The sequence below is a fragment of the Phodopus roborovskii genome, unplaced genomic scaffold, assembly GCF_943737965.1.
Source record: "Phodopus roborovskii unplaced genomic scaffold, PHOROB, whole genome shotgun sequence".
Lineage (NCBI taxonomy): Eukaryota > Metazoa > Chordata > Mammalia > Rodentia > Cricetidae > Phodopus > Phodopus roborovskii.
In genome coordinates this window covers 48,993,105-49,017,136 of record NW_026126418.1, presented here as the reverse complement: position 1 = coordinate 49,017,136, position 24,032 = coordinate 48,993,105, and the positions used below count along the sequence as shown (strand labels likewise).

Genomic DNA, 24,032 nt, shown 5'->3' with positions numbered 1-24,032 from the left:
ATCCCAAATAACTAAAACCAACCCAAAGACGATGACTATTATCCCAAATTTCCAAGGGTAGGGAAAGGGGGCGTAGTCATATTAAGATTACTTCCTGCTGAAATGGGACGATGATTGCTCCAATGGATCCTGTAGGAAGAAAATTTTTAGCAACCAAATTTCTCAACAGAACTGGCTGTGACATATGTAGTTAGTCACTGTGTGGCAGAAAATTCTTGACTGTAGTTCTATTTGAAACTGGCCAGGGTGTAATAAAAAGGTGCACCATTACAGCTAGCTAGTCATGAGTTGTCTCGAGCAAAACAGTCTCAAACCGGTTTTAGGGTGATGTTTGTAGTTCCGATGCATCAGGTTGAGTCAAGTGGAAATGATGATGTGGGGCCCCATCTTCTTTCCGGAAAGTTCAAAGACTGCTGTTAGGAATCGTTATTATTCCTTGTGGAAAAGTTACACATCAATATTAAAGTAAAATTTTCAAGTTTTAAGGTATGCATTAGGGAAAGACAACAATAAGCATTAAAAGTATGTGAGAAAATTAGGATTTCAGAGAGAAAATTGCATAAGATATGAGTCCCCAGATTTTGTTTCTTCTGCCTTACACCAATTGGCTTCTTGATTTAAGGCAGAAACCATGAATTTAATCTTAACAACATGCTTGAATTTAGAGAAGGAAAGCCAAATCCAACTCCAAAGCCAGCATTGGTTTCCAAAATTTGGGACTTCAGGAATACTAGATAATAGAGAGAAATAGATTTCTATATAGAAATAGTTTACTACAATTAAATTTTTTTTTTTTTTTTTTTTTTTTTTTTTTTTTACCATATATCAGATTCTGCTTCCTTAAGTGATTGTTTCTGAAGAGCTGTCTTCTCTTCTGTAGGCACCTACATGTTCAGTGTCTTTTGGCTGTTTGATGATAGGTTTTCTCTGTTTTCCTGTAAAAACAAGAACAGAACACTTCCCCTACCTTTGAGAGGCCTCCGCACACCTCATAGGACCTAGTTTGTTGGATGACTTGTCATTTCTCTTCATTAAGATGTTTCTCTTGTTCAACTCGGATCTTGATTAACTTAGATGGTATCCATAGTTTTTCTTCTCCTGTAGATACAAATGCAAAACCCCTACCCCAACGTAACACATATCCTGCTTTCCATTCTGAGGTCAGTACATCCTTGAAATACACTGGCTGATTTAGTTCAGAAGTTTTTTCTATTGTCCAGTGTCTTTCTGCAGCTGTTTTTCCTTTTTCATCAGCATTAAGAAAGTTTAATGTTAATAAAGCATTATGTAATCTGTGTTTGGGTGTTTTGGTTCCTCCTGCCTGTTTATGGAGCATTTCTTTTAAAGTACGATTGGATCTCTCAACCACTGCTTGTCCTGTAGGATTGTGTGGTATACCAGTTATGTGCTTTATCATGTAATACTCAAAAAACTCTTTCAATTTGCTGGAGACATATGCTGGAGCATTATCAGTTTTTATTTGTGCAGGTATGCCCATAATGGCCATTACCTCTAAAAGGTGCATTATAACAGAATCAGCCTTTTCAGAGCTCAGAGCAGTAGCCCACTGAAACCCTGAAAATGTATCTATAGTGTGATGTACATATTTTAATTTTCCAAATTCTGCAAAATGAAACACATCCATTTGCCATATTTCATTCCTATTTATACCTTTAGGGTTACTGCCTGGTGGTAAAGGAGTTTGGTTATAGAATGAGCAAGTAGGACATTTCCTTACTATTTCCTTGGCTTGTTCCCAAGTGATAGAAAAATCCCTTTTTAAACCTTTACTGTTCACGTGGTGTTTCTTATGAAACTCTGAGGCTTCTAGCACACTTCCTATCAATAAACGATCAATTTCATTATTGCCTTGTGCTAGAGGACCTGGCAGACCCGTATGGGATCTGATGTGTGTTATATATATAGGATGAGTCCTCTTTCTGATAGTATCTTGTAACTGTATAAACAATGAAGTTAATTCTGTATTGTCAGGAATAAATTCTGCAGTCTCAATGTGTAAAACGACTCTCTCTGCATATTGAGAGTCAGTAACTATATTGAGGGGTTCTTTAAAATCCATAAGTACCATGAGAATGGCATACAATTCTGCCTTTTGTACAGAATTGTAAGGGCTTTGAACCACTTTGCTAATATTTCCTGATTTATATCCTGCCTTACCTGATTTATTTGCATCAGTGTAGAATGTATGAACTCCAGAAATAGGTGTTTTTCTTACAATGCTTGGAAGAATCCAAATCGTTTTCTTTATGAATTTGATTCTCTCAGTTTTGGGATAGTTCTTGCTAATTGTTCCCAAAAAGTTACTGCAAGCTCTCTGCCAATATTCGTTATCTTTCCATAAGGAAGAAATTTCCTCATTAGTTAAAGGTACTATAATTTCTGCTGGGTCCCTTCCTATTAGCTGACGAAGTCTTAATTTACCTTTTATAATCAAGTCAGAGATCTTTTCTATATATGTTTTCAGTTTTTTATTCTGTTTATGTGGTAGGAATATCCATTCTAATATGATATCTTCTCTCTGCATCAAAATCCCTGAAGGATATTCTCTAGATGGTAATATAACCAGAATACAGTCTAGGTTTGGATCCACACGGTCCACATGTGCTTCTAGTATCCTCTTTTCTACCCATTCTAATTCCTTCTCAGCTTCAGCTGATAGTATTCGTGGACTATTCAAGTCCTTATCTCCTTTTAGGGCCATTTTCAAGTTTTTCAAATCATGCCCTTCTACTCCAATTATGGTTTGCAGTTGAGAAATCTCTCCTAGTAATTTTTGAAGATCATTAAGTGTCTGGTAGCGATCTCTTCTGATCTGTACTTTTTGTGGTCTAATTTTCTGTAGACCTATTTTATATCCTAAGTAGTTGATAGACTCTCCTTTTTGTATTTTTTCAGGTGCAATTTGTAATCCCCAGCGAGGTAAAACTTCCTTTACTTTCTCAAACATTTTTTCTAATATTTCTCCTTTAGAGTCAGCTAACAATATATCATCCATGTAATGATAGATTATGGATTGTGGAAACTGTTTACTGAATTATTTCTAACGGTTTTTGTATGAAATATTGGCACAGGGTGGGGCTATTTAGCATTCCCTGTGGCAAAACCTTCCATTGATATCTCTTCACCGGTTGAGAATTGTTATAATTAGGTACCGTGAAGGCAAATTTCTCTTTGTCTTGTTCTTGTAAAGGTATAGTGAAGAAGCAATCCTTTAAATCAATAACTATAATAGGCCATTCTTTGGTTATCAAAGAAGGCAAGGGCATTCCAGGCTGTAGAGAGCCCATTGGCTGGATAACTTTATTGATGGCTCTCAGGTCTGTAAGCATTCTCCATTTACCAGATTTCTTTTTGATCACAAATACAGGAGAATTCCAAGGGCTGGTTGATTCCTCAATATGTCCAGCATTTAGCTGTTCCTGAACCAGGCTTTCTAAAGCTTCTAACTTCTCAGAGGTCATAGGCCATTGTCCTACCCAGACAGGTTCCTCTGTTAGCCATTTTAAAGGTAGGGCTTTTGGTTCCTCTGTTTGTTCAGCATTTGTATTTTGTTTTTGTACTGCCTGGATATTTGGTCTCTGTCTTGTATAGTACTTAACAGTATTCTTTCCACAATCATGAGGTCGTCTATGGTTCCTATCTAATACAGGAGGAATGTTAATCTGTGTATTCCATTGCTGTAATAGATCACGACCCCATAAATTTATCACTACATCAGCCACATATGGTCTCAACCTCCCTCTCTGTCCTTCTGGTCCTATACAGTCAATCCATCTCGTGCTTTGTTTTACCTGAGCCAGGGTTCCAATCCCTAAGAATTGAACATTTACCTCATGCAGGGGCCATCTTTGAGGCCAAGATTTATTAGATATGATAGTTACGTCAGCTCCTGTGTCCACCAGACCCTCAAACAGTCTATTATTCATCTTAACTATCAATCTAGGCCTATGACTATTTATAGCAGTTTGCCAAAATATACGTTTTTCATTTCCTTCTGTCATGTTTGTTTCAACTTCCGTCACTAGTTCGTCATCCAGAGCAGTATGAGTTTTTATAATAGGCACAGAATTTTCTAATTGTCCTGTGGGAGATTGTCTTCCACTGTGACTGGGAATGTTCGAACCACCTGTGACGTGGGGGCCTTCGAGAGGCCCCCCAAGGAGTTTCCCGATGGTAAAGGGTTTCCTTGCTTGTCTCTGGTCGATCTACACTCATTTGTCCAGTGTCTGCCTTTGCCACACCTTCTACATAACCCAGAAGGCTGAGGCCTTCTGTTTGATTCATTCCTGGGGGTATTACTTCTAGGGAAGCTTTGCCTACAATTTCTTTTTAGATGTCCTATCTTACCACAGTTATAACATCTGACATTATGATATCTTTTCAAACCTTTGGGGATGGCTTCTCCTACCCAAGCTTCTAAGTCACCATAGTAAGGAACTCTGTTATCTTGATATCTTCTCTGACCTTTAGATATGGCTTCTCCTATCCATGCTTCAGTCTTATTGTCATTATACTCAATGTTGCCTGTATATAGGACCCATTCATCCAAGGGTGCTGATCGCATTTTTAAAGGCCAAAGCACCTGTTTGCATTGAGGATTCGCATTCGTATAAGCTAAAGATTCTATGAGTATTCGCCTAGCATCTATGTCTGCTATCTCTAATTGTACTGCCCTAGATAATCTTTCTAGAAAGATACTAAAACGTTCTCTAGGTCCTTGCTTTATCTTGGTATAGGGTTCTATCCTCTCTCCTAATTCATGAACCTTATCCCAAGCATTCAAAGCTGCTGTACTGCATAGAGACAAGATGTGTTCATCATAGGCAGCTTGGGTTTCTGGGTCAGCATAGAGACCCTCACCAAGAATTTTATCTTGGGGAGCTTTATACCCTTTCTTTAAGCCCTGAAGTTCAAGAGCTTTTGCTTCCTCTCTCCATAAAGCCCTCCATTCTATTTGAGAGGCGCTTTCAAGGACAGCTGATATTAATTGATCCCAATCCTTAGGGGTTACCTTGTTATTCCATGCCCATGATTCTACTAATTGCTTCACATAAGGTGAGTGCATGCCATAAGAGACTACTGCTTCCTTTATACCTTTTAAATCTTTCATACGTATTGGTTCCCACTGATATGCAACGACACCTTTTGGATGTTTCTTCGTTGCTGGCTTTTCATGAATAGATACAGGGAAAGCTCCCCTGACCCTAAATGGTGTGGAAAATTTTAAATCTTTTTCATGCCCTGTTACCTGTAGTTCTTCTTCTGATGTATCAGACTGAAGGTCTTCTAAAGCCTGAAATCTATTCACCATTGTTTCTTTGAGTGTCTGAACTTCTTGAATCAAATAACTTTCTAGAGACTTCATTGTATCAGTCAGTTTCTTACTTTCTCCAACTACAAATGATTCCATGTTTTTAATCTTATCATCCTTAGATATTATCTGAATGGCGTGTAAACTGCCTTCCAGAAACAATGTTCTATCTGCTAGCTTGCCATTATCCTCAGACATGGAAGAGATTCTGTCATCTAGTCTTTCTATCTGATGTTCCAGTTTTTTAAACTTATTAGTAGCTTCCTCCGACCAGGAGTGGGCTGTTTCTGCTAGTTTGTTAATGCATTGCATTGTTTCTGTTCTGGTTATTGAAGTATCTGACATTAAACAAATTATACCTTTCAGCTCGCCAACGCCATCTTCAATATTCTGAATCTTTCTTTCTATATTTTCTATGCTTTGAATTCTATCATTTTCAATGTTTCGAATCTTTGTCTCTATGTTTTGAATTCCATCATTTTCAATGTTTTGAATCCTTGTCTCTATGCTTTGAATTCTATCATTTTCAATGTTTCGAATCTTTGTTACTAAGTCTCCCATGGTTTGTACAAGTTCCTTATTGTTTGCTGTAATCTCAAACCATTTCTTTAAGAATATCATGTTAATGATGAAACCCATTGCTATTACAAAATAAAAGTATATATTGGTCCAGTCATAAGTTTCTTCTGCTAAAATCCCTTCTACATATGAAGTAAAATAATTCCTAAAGTTCTGCATAGTAAAATTATCTGCCATAGTTATAGAACAATTTATCTCAGATTTTATATCAGCTTAAATTGCAAAGGATGTTACAATTACCTTAGGTGTAATTCTGCTGTCCTGGAACTTTGATGCTTTTAGTTGTATATCTCAGCTTGTGGTAGCTACGCCTGGAGGTGTGTCATCAAATAGCGCCTAGCAGCCCAGGCTCGTCTGATCCCGGTTCCTGTAAAAAGTTCTTAACAAACTATAGCAAGCAGAATTTTGTTAAAAGGGGACTTTTGGAGTTACTTGTAACACAAGACGAAACGCGTGCAAGCCGGGCGGGTGCCGCCGGGTGGGTGCCGTCGGGCGGGTGCCGCCGGGCGGGTGCCGCCGAGAGGCTCTGCGCGAATGCAAAGTCCCGTGCGGAAATGGGCAAAAAATGTTAAGCAGTAAGTGCCTTCTCAGGTCTGCTTTAGCGGCAAAGATCTCCTTTGCAGTAAGGAAGAGGCAAATGTCCCAAAGCTGTGGTGAGTCCACCTGGTTAAACCCTGCCCGTTGGGGAAGGTGGGGGGAGGGGGCGGCTTCTGCCGCCTGGGGGCAAAACCCAGGTAAATCCCGCTTCTGACACCAGATATTGTGGTAAATAAGGATCAGGATAAACAAATAAGCCGAATAGATGTTTATTCAGGGAGAAATAACTTACAACCTAGACAGATGAACACCAGGAAATTCAACCCGATCCTCTCCTGTCCGAGTCACGCCAGAAAAAGAGCACCTTCCTGGCCCCCTCCGACCTCCTTCCTCAGGTCACCTCCGCCCATAGCTCCACCCCCCAATGGGCGTGGTCAGTGCTACAGAAGGACTACCTCGCTACAGCCTACATTTTTTGTGGGTGTAGTTACCTTCCTTGGGTTGGAGTTTTCCTTCCAATACATTCTATAGGGCTGGATTTGTAGCTATGTATTGGGAAAAATCTGCCTTTGTCATTAAATATCTTGTTGTCTCCTTATAGTGTTTTTTAGAGTTTTGCTGGATATAGTAGCCTAGGCTGGCATCTGTGTTCTCTTAATACTTGTAGAACATCTATCTGGCCTTGGGGGTTTCCATGGAGATGTCAGGTGTAATTTTGATAGGTCTGCCATTATTTGTTACCTGTCCTTTTTCCTTCACTGCTCTTAATATTCTTTCTTTATTCTGTATGCTAGGTGTTTTGATTATTATATGTTTAGGGGTATTTTTTTCTTTGGTTCAGCCTATTTGGGGTTCGGTATGCTTCTTGTACTTTCATGGGCATGTCCTTCTTCAGATTTGGAAAGTTTTCCTCGATGATTTTGTTGAATATGTTTTTGGCACCTTTGAGCTGTGCTTCCTCACCTTCCTCTATGCCTATTATTCTTCGGTTTGGCCTTTTCATGGTTTCCCACATTTCCTGGAGGTTTTGTGTTAAGGATTTGTTAGATTCATGATTTTCTTTGGTCGATGAATATATTTCTTCTAGTTTATCTTCTTTGCCTGAGATTCTCTCTTCTATCTCTTGAATTCTGTTGGTTATGCTTGCGTCTGTAGTTCCCGATTTTTTTGCCCAGTTTTTCTGTTTCCAGCATTTCTTCGGTTTGTGTTGCCTTTATTTTCTCTATTTCAGTTTTCAAGGCTTGAACCGTTTCCTTCACCTGCTTAATTTTTTTTTTCTTGGCTTTTTGTACTTACTTTGCTTTCCTTAAGGAATTTCTTCTTTTCTTCCACTTTTTGTTTGTTTTTTCCTCCATTTCTTTAAGGGATTTTCTTACATCTTCTTTGAGGGCCTCTATTATTTTTTATGATGGTAAGTTTTAAGTCGTTCCCTTCTGCTTCCTCTGCTTTGTTGTTGTGTTCCTTTCTAGTTGGTGTAGATTTCCTAGATTCTGGTGGTGTCATGCTTGTCTTTCTGTTGTTAGGTGTTTTCTTGTATTGCCATCGTCCCATAGCTTCTTCCAGTAGGTGTTGTTTGGGTCTCCCCCTCTCTCTGTGATACTTCCCCAGTGGACTTATGTGGGTCAGAGATTCAATATCTGTAGTTCTGAGTGGTCCCAGCTCTCTAGGAGGTCTCTCTGCAGACAGGGACCCAGGGATGGCGTCAGGGCTGAGGATCCAGTAGTGGATGCCACTAGCCAATGGCTCTCGCCAATGGCTGGAGTAAGAGGACAAAGGCTGAACTGACACTTGGGAAGTTTCTGTAGGATAGTCTGATCTCATTGGAAACAGACTCTCCAGTTGAGGCCTCTTTCTTTAGCAGAGGCCCTGCTTTTTGGGGTCAATGATCTTGCCGGGGGAACTCAGAATGGACCCGCAGATATAGGCAGATTTCTGGGAGGGGCCGGGGATTCTAGTAGAGGACTGGAGGTGGGGTCAGAGACCAAGAAGGTGGAAATTAATTATGGGTAGTCCTGCGTGGACAGGCAGTTCTTCTTTGTTCAGAGTTGCTCTGAGAAGTCTCTTAAGTAGGGTGGACTGTTGGCTTCACCTCTGGGGGTGCAGTGCTCAACCAGAGCAGCAGGACAGTTGTCAGGGTAGGGCACAGTGTAGGAAGGGCATGCTCGTGGTGGGGATGGGTGGGTGTGTATCAGAGCTCTAAGGGTGCTCTCGATGGGGACAGAACACAAGAGCAGTGGGATCAGGGGCCAACACAGGGATTTCAGGGGAGGGAGAGGTTTTAGGGGAGAGGCCACCCTGATTGGGCCCAGACTCATCTCTAGCCAATGGCTAGTGCAAGAGGACAAAGGCTGAGCTGAAACTTGGCAAGTATTTCAGGAAAGTAGGATCTCACTGGAAACTGGGACTCTTCAGCTGAGGCCTCTTTCTTTAGCAGAGGCCCTGCTTTAGGGGTTACAGATCTTGCTGGTGGGAACTCAGAGTGGACCCGCAGACATAGCTGTTTCTGTTTTAATAAGAAATATTATAGCTTAAAATCCTTCGTCACACATATCATTAGTCTTTGTTTCATCAATATTTTGAGAGAGGATGTCTTATGTAGAGTAGAACACACTATTTAATTTTTAGTGACCCACAGTGAGCACTGAAAACAAACATACAAGTACTAGTATATTTTAGGTGTTTGCATATGAAACTGAAAATTTTCCACTTGAGATCTATAAGCATTTGTGCTAGCGTTTGAATGGTGAATCAGTACATTGCTTTAGATAGCACAGCTATTTTTACTCTATTAATCCTACTGATCAATGAATATTGGAGATAGGTCCATCTTCTGATATTTTCTTCAATTCCTTTCTTAAAGGAATTTCTGAAAGTCTTAAAGCTTTTGTCATTGTTGTTCTTTTGATATAACTATTGCCTAATAATCACAAACATAAGACTCAGCGCCCATGTGGGGTTTATTGGTAGGTAGGAGATAGGGGGAAGGGGAAGAGAGAGCTAGGCAAGAGAAGAGAGAGAGGGAGGGGAGCAAGAGAGGAGAGGGAGAAAGAGAGGAGAGGGCACACTTAGCATGCTTGATTTAAAAGGGTCCCCTGCAAAGCCAGGTAATGGCAGCCAGGTAATGCTTGTGAGCAGCCAGGTAATGCTTGTGAGCACTCAGGTAAGTTGTGATGTAGAAATGACAGGGCCATGAGCAATCTGCTCATCATCAGGGGGTGGGGTCAGCAGACTGCTGAGTTCCAACATTTCCATCTCTTATTATTACTAAAAAGTTGGGGGTTTGGGTATGGCTGGTTAGTGAATAGGGATGTTGAGTTTTCAAGACTGCTTCCTGTTGACTTGATGTGGTGATCATCTTTGGAGGAATGAGAAAGCTGGGTGCTGCCACGTCCTGGTAGCTATCCTGTTTCATTGCTGTCCTGACAGAATAGAACTCTGGTGTCTTTTTGAGACCTGGCAAGATGATAGCAGAATAGTGGACAAGTTTAAGTTTAGAAACAAAGTTTTTTCTTAGGTCCTGGTACTTAATGGGAGAATTGCAAGATGGGGGGGGGCTCCCAAGAGGGTCCCAAGACAAGGGAAGGAAGTCCCGAGGCCAGGAAGAAGTTGAGTAATATTTATTTGGAGTGAATCTGACCTGTTTTGGTGGGTCTAATTCAACTTCCTGGAACTTAGAAGAATCCTTTGAGTTTGTGAAAGCATAAATACTAATCACATTAGAAGCATACTCATGTTAGAAACAATTTGGCTGAAAGAATTAACATTTATACATCTGACAGATTTTTAACACAATGAAAAGCACCTTCATTTTAAACTTCTAGTTATAGTTATGATTGTATAGTTGCATGGTATGGTGTTTAGGACTCTGTAAGAGTTGGATTAGTAGCTCATTAAAACTTTATTGACTAATGTTAAGAGTATAAACAGTAGCAGCCTTAAATTATCAGTTTCTGAAATCTGTTTTGTAACAACTGGAGCCTTGGCTGCTGCTCTAAGCTGACAAAGCTACCAGTTGTCAAAATCATCAGAGTTCTTGAGGATAAAATTTTATATGAATGATTAGAGAATAGCAGGGACTTACTGACAGCATGGACGGCCAAACCCAGGTTCTCCACAGTTGTTGAAGTCAGAGGCTTTAAGGACTTCTGCCCTCTGTTGATGGCATGAGACGTGTTGATGAGTAGCTTTTGGAAGACTTACCTACCATTGGCCCAAGCAACATGGAAAAAGTCCATCTGATGAAATGGTAATACGGTTTTTCATTTCATTTTCATGGTTGATTACATTTATCAATTAATGTCAGTTGAACCACCCCTGCATGAAATCTACTTGATTATAGTGAAATATATTTTCAATAAGTTTTTGAAGTTGATTTTGTCAGATATTAAAATGTCTGCATGATCTTGCTTGTTAGTTAGATTTTTTTGAATATCCTTTTCCATCCTTTTACTCTCAGGTAATATCTATCCTTGATGTTGAAGTATGTTTCCTTGATGTAGCAGAGGGATGGATCCTCTTTTTTCCATGCATTCTGTTAGTCTGTATTTTTCAATTGACAAATTGAGATTATTGTTCTGGGAGATATCAATAAAGATTGTTTATTGACTCCTGTCTCTCTCTCTCTCTCTCTCTCTCTCTCTCTCTCTCTCTCTCTCTCTCTCTCTCTGTGTGTGTGTGTGTGTGTGTGTGTGTGTGTGTTATCTGTTTTGATTTACAAGTTTGGGATTATTTATTCCTTTATTCTTGGATGTAGTTAACATTTGAAGGATCATGTTTTACCTCTAGCATATTCAGTATATTTAGATTAGTAGACAAATATTTCTTGAGTTTGTTGTTTTTAATCACAGAATATCTTATTTTTTCCTTTGATGGGGACTGAAAATTTTGCTGGGTAAAGTATAGTCTGAGCTTGCATCTGTGATCTCTTAGAGTCTGCAGGACATCTGCTGTTTGTTTCCAAAGAAAGTCAGATATAGTTCTAATATGTCTGCTTTGATATGTTACTTGGTAATTTCGTCTTGCAGCTTTTAATAGTCTTTCTTTGTTCTGTCCCATTAATGTTTTGATTATTTTGTGCCATAGGACTTTCTCTTCTGGTGGAGTGCACTTAGGGTTCTGGCCAGTTTTGAAAGTTTATAGACATCACCTTCTTTAGGTTAAAGACATCTTTGATTATTTTTTTAATATTTTTCTTTGCCTTGGGCCTGGGTTTCTTCTTCTTTCTCTATTCCTACCATTCTCTGAATTGGTCTTTTCCCCATTTCCCAGATTTTTTGGATGTTTCTGGCAGGATGGTTTTATATTTTACATCTTTGTTTCTCCCTTTTTTCCCTGATATAACCATTTCTTCTAGTAGTCTCCACTGCATGAATTTCACTCTTCCATCTATCACATTCTGGTGGTGTGGCTTGCCTTTGAGCTTCATTTTTGTATTCCTAATTTTTTTTATTTCTATATTTTTCTCAATTTGGGTTTTTTTATTGATTTGCATTTTCCTTTGAGATCTTGAATTGTTTTATTCATTTCTTTCCACTGAATGTGTTTTCATAGTTGTCACTTTAAGAGATTCATTCATTTCCTCTCAAAAATGTCCATCATATCCATAAAGGCTAGTATAATGACCTTTTCTTGTGCTTCTACTCTTTTTCAGTTCTCAGGAGGGCCTATAATATGGTAGGGTTACTGAACTCCCATGAAATAGTTTGTCCTGGCTGTTACCAAGTGTGTTTATATGTGATCATCTAGGCATTTGGATTTGGGAAGATTGTAATTCTAAGTGCTAGTATCTGGTCTTGTCTTTGTTGGGTGTGTTTTTTTTCCTTGGTTTTTGTTTCCTCTCTCATATTAGGACTGTTGCTGGCTCTGTGTTTTTCTGGTAAAGAATTTTTTTGGGATCCTGCTAGGTTTGGCTACTAGGAGTCCTTGGTAAAGTAACTTTCTAGGTATTGAGGGATGGCATTTAGGTATAGAGATAGGCTAGGGGGCATTCAAGTGGTCAACAGGTGGGAGGTAAACAGGGTGCTTCACCAAGATCTGATTATTCTCCTAAGAATGTGGGCACAGAGTGAAGAGGGGCCATGGCAGGTAGTCTGCTACAGAGCTGAGTGCTTGACAGGGTGACTGGGTTTGAATAAAGGAAGTAGATTGAAGAAATGAAAACTTCCTACCTGCTTGTCTGGCCTCCTTGCTATACAAACCTTCTCTGGGAGGTTTGTATAGTGGGATCATAGGGAATACCTGTTGGAGATTGGGTGGGATAAAAGTGTGAGTGGGGAAGATGGTTGGTAAGAAGATCTACATAATCTCGTGGATATGGTGCTGGAGAAGAGAGGGAGCACAGGTAGTCTTTTATAGAATTTGGGATGATACTTGAGGATTGTATTTATAAGAAGAAGAGGTTGTAGTATGGCATTTAGGCTGTCTGCTTCCCTGATTGGAGTGGCCTGTGGGTACACAGAAAATGGCTGCTGGAGTTGGTGGCTGAGTTAAAATAATGAATGGTGAAAAAATAATTGGGGGAGGGGAAAGTATCTGAGTGATCCACTGTAAAGAGGGGTTTGTGATGGGGGTTGCAGCAGGTCATCTTCTATGAAGCAGAGGATAAAATTGGAGAGATAGATGAATATTTGTAGTTAGGTGCCTGCTTCCCTGATGAAGCAGGGGATGATATTAGAGAGAGAGAGATGAATATCTGCAGTTAGTTACCTGCTTCCCTGGCCAAAGTCTACTTTATTTTATTGTAATATAATAATATGGTGAGTAGTGTATTAAAGGTTCTTTGACATCAACTGGAATCACCATGCTTTTTGTGGTTTAAACATATCCATCTATTATCTTTCTATCTATCTATTTATATATCTATATATCATCTATCATTTATCACATTACTATCTCGATATATGTAGGAATATACACAATGAAACATGTATTTTAGAGTAGGAAAGCAGTTTTATGTATTGATTACTTGGAATAAATGGAAAGAACACTTGTTTGTATATAAAATTCTAAATTCTGCTAATGGATTGTCAAGCCCTGATAGTTCACTACAGTTCCCAAGTATGAAACACCTACTTGTCTTGATATTTGAAATAGTATTGTACCATTGTGAAACTCCTTTTAATTTACTTTAAAATGCTTTGACAAATATTTAACAATATCCTTGCTTTTGTAAATATGTAATTATTTGAATCATCAAGTTTTAATATGTTTTGTAGATAATTTAATCTTGTCATGTTTTTGAAAAACATTTAATCTATTTATCCCCTCTACTTCATCTGTCTTGGGTAAAATATGTTACAGATTTGACAAAAAAAAATCTTTAAGTGTTAGTTATTTTGCTTTTTCAATAAACATTATTATCTCATTGAATTATACACTATGTTTATACTTGAACATTGCATAGAGAGTTTATTTGTGTAACATACAGTTTGTATAAAGGTAGTTTAAGATATTATATCATGAAATACACAACAGAATTTTATTTAAGATATGGGCTTACTCTGTTCATTATTGGTATATTTGTACCTATGTCTGTTTTACAGCGGTTATTTCAAGAAACCAAGAAGGTCCAGGAGAAATGGGAAAGGCTGTGCTTATCCCGAAAGATGACCAAGAAAAAATGAAAGAGTTGTTTAAAATCAATCAGTTTAATCTCATGGCCAGTGACTTGATTGCCCTTAACCGAAGTTTGCCAGATGTGAGATTAGAAGGGTAAGTTTGCATGTGCTGTGAAATCTTTTGAGTCATTACACCCCATATTTCATAATTTCTGCTGATTATATGAATTTTATACCAAACTAGTTCTAGTAGTTTATGAACAGAATACTGATGTTAGCTGAGAAATATGAAATATTTTCTTCTCAGATAAAGTCAAATACAATACTTAGAAAGGCATTGAAGATACCAGACTAATAATTTTTTTATCTATTATGTCATGTTTGCTTTATTCTATCTTCCTGAATACCAGGTATGATATTTCATAAGTTATTTGCACATGAACATTCTTAGAATGCACTATAAACTTCATTTGGGGAAAATGTGTATCAGCACAAAATTAGCCATTTTATTGTATACTTTGTTGAATTTTTAAAATTGTTTACTACTGAGCATGGTTATAGCTAGTGGTGAAGTACTTCCCTACTATTTTTAAGGCTCTGCATTTAATTCCTCATACCACATGAAATATTTATTGTAAGTATTAGCAATTTATATGGCTAATTTTAATTGATTGCTCAGTTATCAACAGTAGAATATATATTCACTTAGAAATAATATTTCTTTAAAAAATATGTTGAAAGATTCAACATGTGTGTGACTGTCAGATGCTCTAGATAGCTAAACATATTTAAAATATATGGAACAAAATAAGAATATTTAGTGGTAACTGTATTACCTTATTAAAACACTCTCAACAATCACAAAAGATACGTTTGGAGATTCTAAAAAGCTGTCAAGTTTCCAAATATGTTTTAGATCACACTTCCATATAAAAAGACAGTTACTTTTAGCTATACAATGATATTCTTTAAGTAAAATCATTTTTAGTGCAAATAATATTTGTCACTAACAATAAAATGCTGAGGTAATAACAGTATATTTACTAATTTTGTATTTTTTTTTTCTTTTCTGAATTGGTTTGAATGAAACCTAAACCTTGTTGAGATTCTAGGGTTGGTGATTAGACAGGATTCATTTGGTGAATAAGTGAATGGCTTATTGTATTGTATTGTATCGCAATATTGTTTTGAAATGTCTCTTCCAAGATTACAATAACCTTGGCATAGTACCATACTCTATACATGCATCATTGGGAGGACAAATAAAGAGGATCTCACATTTGAAAAAAGCTTGGCTCACCATGGGACTGAATGAGGCCCTCTACATGTGGAAGACAGTTGTGTAGATTGGTCTATCTGAAGAGACCCTGGCAGTAGAACCAGGATCTATCCCTTGTGTATGAGTTACCTTATTGAAGTCCATTTCCCATGGTGGGACAACATACTCAAATGCACAGGGGAGAGCCTTGGTCCTGTGACTCAACTTGATATGACAGGTTCTGTTGACTTCCCATGGGAGGCCTTAACTTTTGGGATGAGTGGATGGGGAATGAGCTGGGGGGGGAAGTAAGGGCAGAAGGACAAATGGTGTGAAGGAGAACTGTTTGGAACATAAAATTAAATTAAAATAAATAAATTGTTAGTAAGATAAGAAAAAGAAAAGAAAAGAGCTCACTTTTGCTAGAAATTTCTAGGCAGATCTGGATACCAAGATGATACAGTATTTCCAAGGCAGAAAGAAAAAAAAAAAGCACAAATAGTCATATGGCTTGCACACTTTTGTTTCTCAACAAATAGATATTGGGTAGTAGTAAATGCATGCATAATTTCTAAACAGAATGTATTTCTTTTTATGTGCTTGCATTTGTTAATATATATTTAGATGTTTGCATTTTAAAGACATAAGTGGATTATTTTCCAAATAGTTTTGTGAAATTTAGATGCCATTTATTATTGTGTCACAATATTGCACATATTTGTCTTATAATCAATGATGTATAAATGTCATACTTCTGGATTTTTGGGTACCTAGGCAATTGCTTTCAACTTTTAAATTAGTTATTTCTAGATGTCATAAATTTTAGAACAGATCTATAATCAGCAGTTTAAGAGAGACATGGTTGTTGGTGAAAAGGAAAAGCAACAACACAAACATAAAGAGCAGCAAAGTCTGTATTTAAGTTATTTTAAGCGATAAATACTTGATAATATCTAAACTATGGAACAATTCAATATGTGTAATTGGAAAGTGTAAATTATTTATCAAAAAACACATTACATAACATATTTACATTGTTATTATTACATGAAATCCAATAAATAGTAATGAAGCACATAAAGTTCAATTTTGATGTTTTCTTATCACACATTATGTGTTATCAGTAACAGAGATGAGTTATCCTATGAAGGTCCTAGACAGTTTGTTGTGTGTGAAATTTCTTGGGGAAGGGTTATTGGATTGTTGAATGACTTTATGTGCCACTATTATGGAACAAAAACTTTTAATCCTTACCACAAGTCAAGTATCCAAACTGTTTTCTAAAAGTTGAGAAATAACTTTATATTCATTTGATCTAGGACATCTGTTCTACATTTTATTAATCAAAGTAATTTTTTGAATTTATTATTTTTCAATATTTATTTACTTTACATCTCTGCCTCAATTTCCCCTTCCTCTGTTCCTCTAAGTATCTACCCCACATTCCCTCTGTCCTCACCCAATCGACTCCTCCTACATTTCTATTCAGAAAATTGCAGACCTCCTATGGATATCAACAAAACATGGCATATCAAGTTGCAGTAAGACTGTACACCTACACTTTTATGAAGGTTGGGCTAGACAACCAATATAAGGAATAGGGGTCAAACAGCCTCCAAAAGAGTCAAAGACAGCCCCTGCTCCCAATGCTCAGAAACCCACAAGCCCAAACAGGCCATCTCCTGTGATCAGCCAAGACCTTCAGTAGAAAGATTGGAATAACAACCTAGCCACATAACTTCCAACCTACAATCTGTCCTGCCTATTGGATGTGCTGGGGTAAGAGTGGCACAGAGATTGTGTGACAGAGATCAGTCAACCAGTGGCTGATCCCGCCTGAGAACCAGGCCATGAGAGTGAGTCCAACCCTTAAACTGCATGGAATGCCAGGAGCCAGAGGTTTGGTGACCCAGAGACCCAGTATAGAACCAAAGACGATGTGAGAAAAAAAGTGCCAATGATATGATGTACAGTGATGTTCTGCTATACACATAACCCAATTATCATTAGAAAGGCTTCAATCAGAAACTGATAAAACATATTCAGAGACCATAGTCAAACATTGGGCCCAACTTAGAGAATCCTGCTGAAGGAAGGTAGAATTGTAGGAGCCAGAGGGGTGAAGGACATTGCAAGGAAATCCACACAAACAACCTGGAGTCATAGGAGCTTACAGAGACTGAATGGCCAACCAGGGAGCCTGAATGGTACTGTAAGGTCCAATTTTTATTTGATTGTATTATAATAAAATTAAGGAGCTTGAGAGATATTTCAGCAGTAGAATGCGTTCTCAGCGTGCTTGAAGCACTAGATTCATTCTTTAGCTCGTCAAAAAATAAAGAATGGAAGACAGAAGGAATAAATATGAATATTAGATTAACTATAGTAGAAATAGTAATTACTCACATGGTTGTTAAATGATTAATCATGTACATGCATAACATTTATAGACTTAAATAATTTGCTGAAAGCCCTTCACTTTTGTTTTTTTAAGAACTAGAGTTACTTCTTAGAAATGAAGATCCCAATAATTTTCTTCACATATCTATTATATCTATTTTATTACAATAAACCATTTAGAATAAATTGTCGACACTATCTAAAAATGCCATCAATATTACTTTGAAAGTCAATCTAAAATATATTTAGAGATGAAGATTGTACAGCTATCTTAGCCAATATACACCTTGCCTTAACAGCACAGCAACTATAGTTCCATTCCCAGGATCCATCTAAAAGGCCAGGAATGGCAGCATGAGTCTTCAATCCCAACACTGGGTAGGGGAGATACAAAAATTGCCCAGGGTAGAAGTAGGGGGATACATGGGACTCAGTAGGCTCATTAGCCCCTCCTAATTACAGAAGCCAAAGACCTGGTAGAAGACCGTCTCTGCATTTTCAATGTAATTAATTAAATACTGTCTTTAGAACATCTATGAGATTTGTTTCATAATGTAGGTAAGCATATAAATAAAATTTCCAACAACTGCACTCAGTCTGTTCTTGTTCATTTAAGTATACTTCATGTGCACGTGCACATGGACACACAAACACACACATGTGAGAGAGATCCTAAATTTCTGACTTAGAATTATGAAAATTGTTAAACTGACATGAATAACTACTATTTATGTTTTATAAGTTTAGTGATTAAATACTTTTGTATTAATTGAATAAATAAGCAGATGTCATTTTATTCATTTTTTAAATCTTTCTGTTAATATTTGGGAAACTGTGGTTAAAAAAAAAAGATAGAAAAAGAAACTTCTTGAGTGGTATTGATACATTATGTGAATCACGTGTTCCCTGGAATTACAAAAAGGAAAGAAAAAATAAAAAGAGTAGATATTATAGAGGAGAATATAGAGGGGAAGCCTCTTCAATAAATGTTGTTTGAGCAAGTTGCATATACCAATAAGCACATACATGCTATGCCTTTTTTTTTTTTTTGATAATCCATAGAGTAATGAACTGGTAGTAACTCATGCCTTTAATCACAGCACTGGGGAGGCAGAGGTAACCTAATCTCTGTATGTTCTAGACAAGCATCATCTACAAAGCAAGTTCCAGGACAGCCAAGGCTTCACAGAGAAACCCTGTCCCAAAAATACAAGAAACAAAAAATAAAAATCCATAAAATTATCAAATACTTTTAAATACATTAAACAGAATGAAAATAAATATACATATTATTTCATGTTTTTGAAATGTTTGAAGTTATTTTTGCATAAGAACAAAAAAATATCAATATTTTTCTTCCTAAGACAATTCAAAACTCAATGATACCATATGTCAGTAGCTTTTCTGGAAGTAAAGAAAACAATATGAATCTGATGTAATAGGTTGCTGGGAACATAATCCATTTTACTATGCACAAAATGAGTGGGGGGGGGAAGGAAATTGTTTTATAATCATGGAACCTAATCGTGCAATTTTAAGGCCTGACTACATGCCTTAGTTCTGCTTCTTAGCAAGTCATTGTTTTTCTAAGGCACAGATAATTTTCACTGCTTAGAATAATCAGTCACTTAGCCAACTAGCAAATCCCTTTGTTTAACTACCCTAGATAGTCTTCAGAATAACTAAATAATAAGACTGGGACTGATGAAAATGAAAACAATTATTTGTTTAAAAACTAATTATGATGTTTTATTAGCACATTTATAATTGGAAACACTGATAAATACAGTTGCCTTAAGTACTTAAGAACATGCATAGGTAAAATTTTCAATTCTGTATATTATATCATTATCCTGTGAAATTTTTATGCCCTCTAGCTATTCTTTTGGATTCAAGAAAACTTTCAAGCTCCAAATTTCTTTTTTTATTCTGATTATTTAGGAGTAAGAAGTTAATTGTTATTATTGACTGAATATTTATTAAAAGGCTCTAAACAATTAACATAAACTGGCAATGTATTTTTCATTTACTAAAATACGGAGATTAGTAGAACTCTTAAAGACTGGTATTGAGCTACTTGAAAGTTATAATGTAGCTCATATTTAAATATAGTTCATGGTTAAAACTAGGAAATAGGAAAAATTTTCAAAGTATTAATAACGTAGACCAAATAACTTCTTATATATTCACACTTGCAAGATGATAAAGAGAAAACAGTCTGGCAGACTGGTATTAGCCAAAGAAGACCTATTGCATAATATTTGTTCTCAAGGGACAATGAGTTTATTTACTCCCTACAGTGTAAATAAGCCATAGTATATATTTTCTGTGTTCAGTCTCAGGAGTAACTCTCTATTCATGTAGATTGCCGTTCCCATCAATTAAAATATGATAAATGTAGCAGAGATTGCACAAAGGGGGAGAAAATGAGAATATTAATTGGATTTCTGATCTCTCTTCCACATCTTTTCTTTTTAATTTGAGAATTACTGTAACTCTCCTATGCTGGTGATTTTTTTTTCCTGTAAAGTTAATAATGACTAGTATAACACGGTGGCATATGTGCTCATGTGTGGAATTAATTTCATTACTCAATTTGTTATCTCACCATTTCCTTCTCTTTTCCCCACCTCTCTCTGCGTATTATATTGGTGATGGTAATTCTATTATCTTCCAAATGAAGAACTAGTACAAACCTGTTTATTCATGGTTTGTGAACATTTTAGTACCTCTGCAGTCACAAAGCATGCCACATCACCTCATTACGCTCAACTGGCTTTCCACTGCCCCCATCTATCAGTCGATTTATGACTTACTGCTAATTTTCAATGACTTTTATTAAAGATATAAAACATGAAAACATCTTATGTGTTATTCCATCACAGTTAAGGAGTGGGGAGTTCAAAGGAGTGTCAGAATGTGCTGTCTCCAAACAGTCAACTTTATGACTAAGATCAACTTTATCTGAGCATAATTTAGATAAAAATAAGCTCTAGTAAAAGTCCATTGCTCTCTTGCATTCACCTAAATATGGTGCATGCATTTCACATGTAATGGTATAGTGTACCTCTTGTGCAATTAGGAAAGCAATATGAACATCAAATATGAGACAGTCTCAAGATTATCTGTATAAACTAAGTATTAGTGAATACTTTTTGTCTTGCAATAAATCCCCTTACTTAAAATTTTTTAATTTCAATTCCCCATACCTGTCACACCGACCACTTTTTCTTTGTTTTATCTTATCAAAATTTATCACTTATAGTTAGAATGATGTTCAAGAAAACTGCAGGGCTGCTTGGTATATGTGTATCACTTTGCAATGGTAGAAAGTGTTATGAGATCAGAAAAGTAACACAGATCTAGGACTACACAAAGCTCATTTTGGGGGGAATTTGGAAAGGGTCCCATATCTCAGGCAGAAGTTAAGCTAAATCAAGCAAAGTGGGACGGGGTCAATGGCTTACACATGACTTTCTCAAAAAGGTAGAAAACACTCACTATCAGATGAGAAGCATTATGGGCTTCATTGGCTAATGAACCACTCACACTCTTTTTTGTATGTTTGTATTATTTATTTTTATTATTTTAAAACAATCTCATTTTACATACCAATGCCAATTCCCTTTCCCTCTTTTCCTCCTTCCACTTCTCTCCTCTCCCCATTCTATTCCCCACTTTTCCTCAGAGAGGATGAGGCCTTCCATGGGGAATCATCAAAGTCTGTCATATCATTTGTGGCAGGACCAAGACCCTCCCCTATGTATCTAGGCTGAGAAAATATCCCTCTATATGGAATGGGCTCCAAAAAGCCATTTCATGTACTATGTAGGGCTAAATACTGGTTCCACTGCCAGGCCCCATAAAATGCCCAAGCCCGGCCTTCCCTGAAACTGTCACTCACATTCAGGTTGCCTAGTTCTGCCTTATAGATGTTCCCTAGCTATCACTATAGAGTCAGTGATCTCCCACTTGCTTGAGCAGCTCTTTCTGTGTATTTCCCAAACATGGCTTTGACGCCTTTGTTCATATTTTCACTCTAACCTCTCTACAACCAGACTCCAGAGTTTGGCCTAGTGTTTAGTTGTGGATTTCTGCATCTGCTTTTTTTAGTTACTGGAGGAAGGCAATTAAGTTACTGTGATGGCAATTAAGATAGTCTCTTTTTTAAAATTAATTTTTCATTAAATTTAAAACAATTATGCTTTACATGTCAATCCCAGTTACCTCTCCCTCCTGGCCTCCCATTCCCTCCATCAACCCCACAAATCAGCTCACAGAGTGTGAGTTATGTGAGGAAGTGATAGGGTAGGCAAAGTGACAGCTACAGCCAAGATGACTATAGTCATGTCAAACGTCTCTAAAAGATATATAAAGCCACTGTATTTATTTTGTTGCATCTCCATTCCTTTCTAAAAAAAATATCTAGATGCCTATGAAGATTGTTATTAACAACAAACCCAAAATTAAAACAGAAAAAAAAACATTTGCCTTTTTTTTTCTGTGAAATTTTTCCTCATATGCCTTTTGTCTATTTATTTAAATGCCTCTGTTATACACCTTAGAGCAAAAGAGATTTTGCTTCCCTAGAGGAACATTCACATTGCAGAATAATTAGTACTCAGAATTCTTGTAATCTTGCAGAATTGAAAATAAAATATAAGAATAATACTTATTATTATGGATGGCACCAATCTACCATTTCAGTATTTGGGAGCTTGAGGAAGACTGAACAACAATTCAAGATAGCCTCCGGCTATCAAATACATTTCAGTGTGGGCTGTAGAAAACTATCTGTACATAAAATAAAATAACAATGATTAAGTCCCATTTCTTAGCCACATCATTACTTTGCCTATCTATGTATAAGTTTACTGTATATAAATAAAATGTTTGAAACCATAATATGACCATCTTAATGTGGCTGACATTTAATTTCATATTGCATCCATATTGTAGCATACATCAGAATTTCCTGAATATTTAAGTCAGAATAATATTGCATAGATAGATGAACAGAGAAGCAGATGTCACCTAAATATGATGTGTTGTCATACATGACTAGATGGACACTTAGGTTACTTCTGTCTTTGGTTCTTTCCAAGCCAGTTACTATAAACATGGGAGTAGGTATAACTCTTTGAAAGCTATTTTTAATTTGTTATAAATTCAGAGGACTAGTTGCTTGTTCACAATTCTCTGATTTTCTGTTTTATGAAGCAGCATCCTAACTTTACAATGCTGCACTACTTTACATTCCAGTTCACCTACATAGCAGTTTTCTTAAATTCTCATTAGTGCTTTACTTTAATGCTTTGTATTCTTTAATATATTTCTGCTTTTTTGATACAGGATCTCATGCATCTAAGTTGATCTCAAACTATCTTGTCTTGTAGCCAATAATATCTATGACCTCCTAAATCACCTTGCCTCAAACCTTCAAGTAACAGAATGACACATATGCATCAATATGTCTGCCTATTTTTCTTGGTAGTAGTAATTCTATGAGACAGGATTTTGTTTTAATTTCTATGCTAGTTAGATGATATAAAATGACTCTTCACATTTTCAACCACTGGGAAGTTTTCTCTGAAGTACATATTGAACTTTGTCCATTATAAGACTGAGTATTTTTATTTGTCATTTAGCTGTGTGTGTTCATTGTACATTTTTATCAATCATAAAACTTAAAACTTAAAATATTCTCATGTGTAGATTCTCCTTTGACTATAATTGTTGTATTATACATCACAGAATTTTAAATGTTGTTATAGTTTAGTATGTCTATTTTTCTTTTTTGATTTTATTTTTTTAAATATTTTATTACTTCTCTTTTTTTGTAAGATTATAATATAATTCCTTCAGTTCTTATTTATTTCCAATCTTTCCAAAAAAACCCTTTCTCTCTTTAAAATTCATGACTCTTGTTTCATTAATTGTTGTGAGATATATTCCTAATTATAACATCTTCCACATGTGTAAAATTACTTGTAAGTTTACACTGATACTTATTTAGTTAACCAAAGGGTGTGCTTTTTCAAAGGGGATATAGATTTTTTTTAATTCTTTTTAAATTTAGAAACAATAATTTTACATTTCAATCTCCCCACTCCCTCTCCCTCCCATCCACAATCCCCAACCCTCCCCCAACCTACTCTGCAAATATAGTGAGGCCTTCCATGGGGGAAAATAAAAGTCTGTAACACCATTTGGGAAAGAGCTGAGGACATCCTCTGTGTAACTGGACTGAAATATTATCCTCCATAGGGAGTGAGCTCCCAAAGTCCATTTGTGCACTAGGGATAAAGACTAGTTCCACTGTCAGAGGCCCCATACACTACATAGGCCTCCTAACTAGCACCCACATTCA

At 36.7% G+C, this 24,032-nt stretch overlaps 1 protein-coding gene across 2 annotated transcripts in view; it reads left to right on the top strand.

The window, feature by feature from the left end:
* The window catches only part of Galnt13 (polypeptide N-acetylgalactosaminyltransferase 13), a 553,792-nt gene that overhangs the window by 186,270 nt on the left and 343,490 nt on the right, over positions 1 to 24,032 (top strand). For both annotated transcript variants that reach the window (XM_051184677.1, XM_051184676.1), the window contains exon 3: positions 13,990 to 14,158. In XM_051184677.1, coding sequence (XP_051040634.1) covers positions 13,990 to 14,158 — 169 coding nt within the window. The remainder of the gene's footprint in view (positions 1 to 13,989; positions 14,159 to 24,032) is intronic.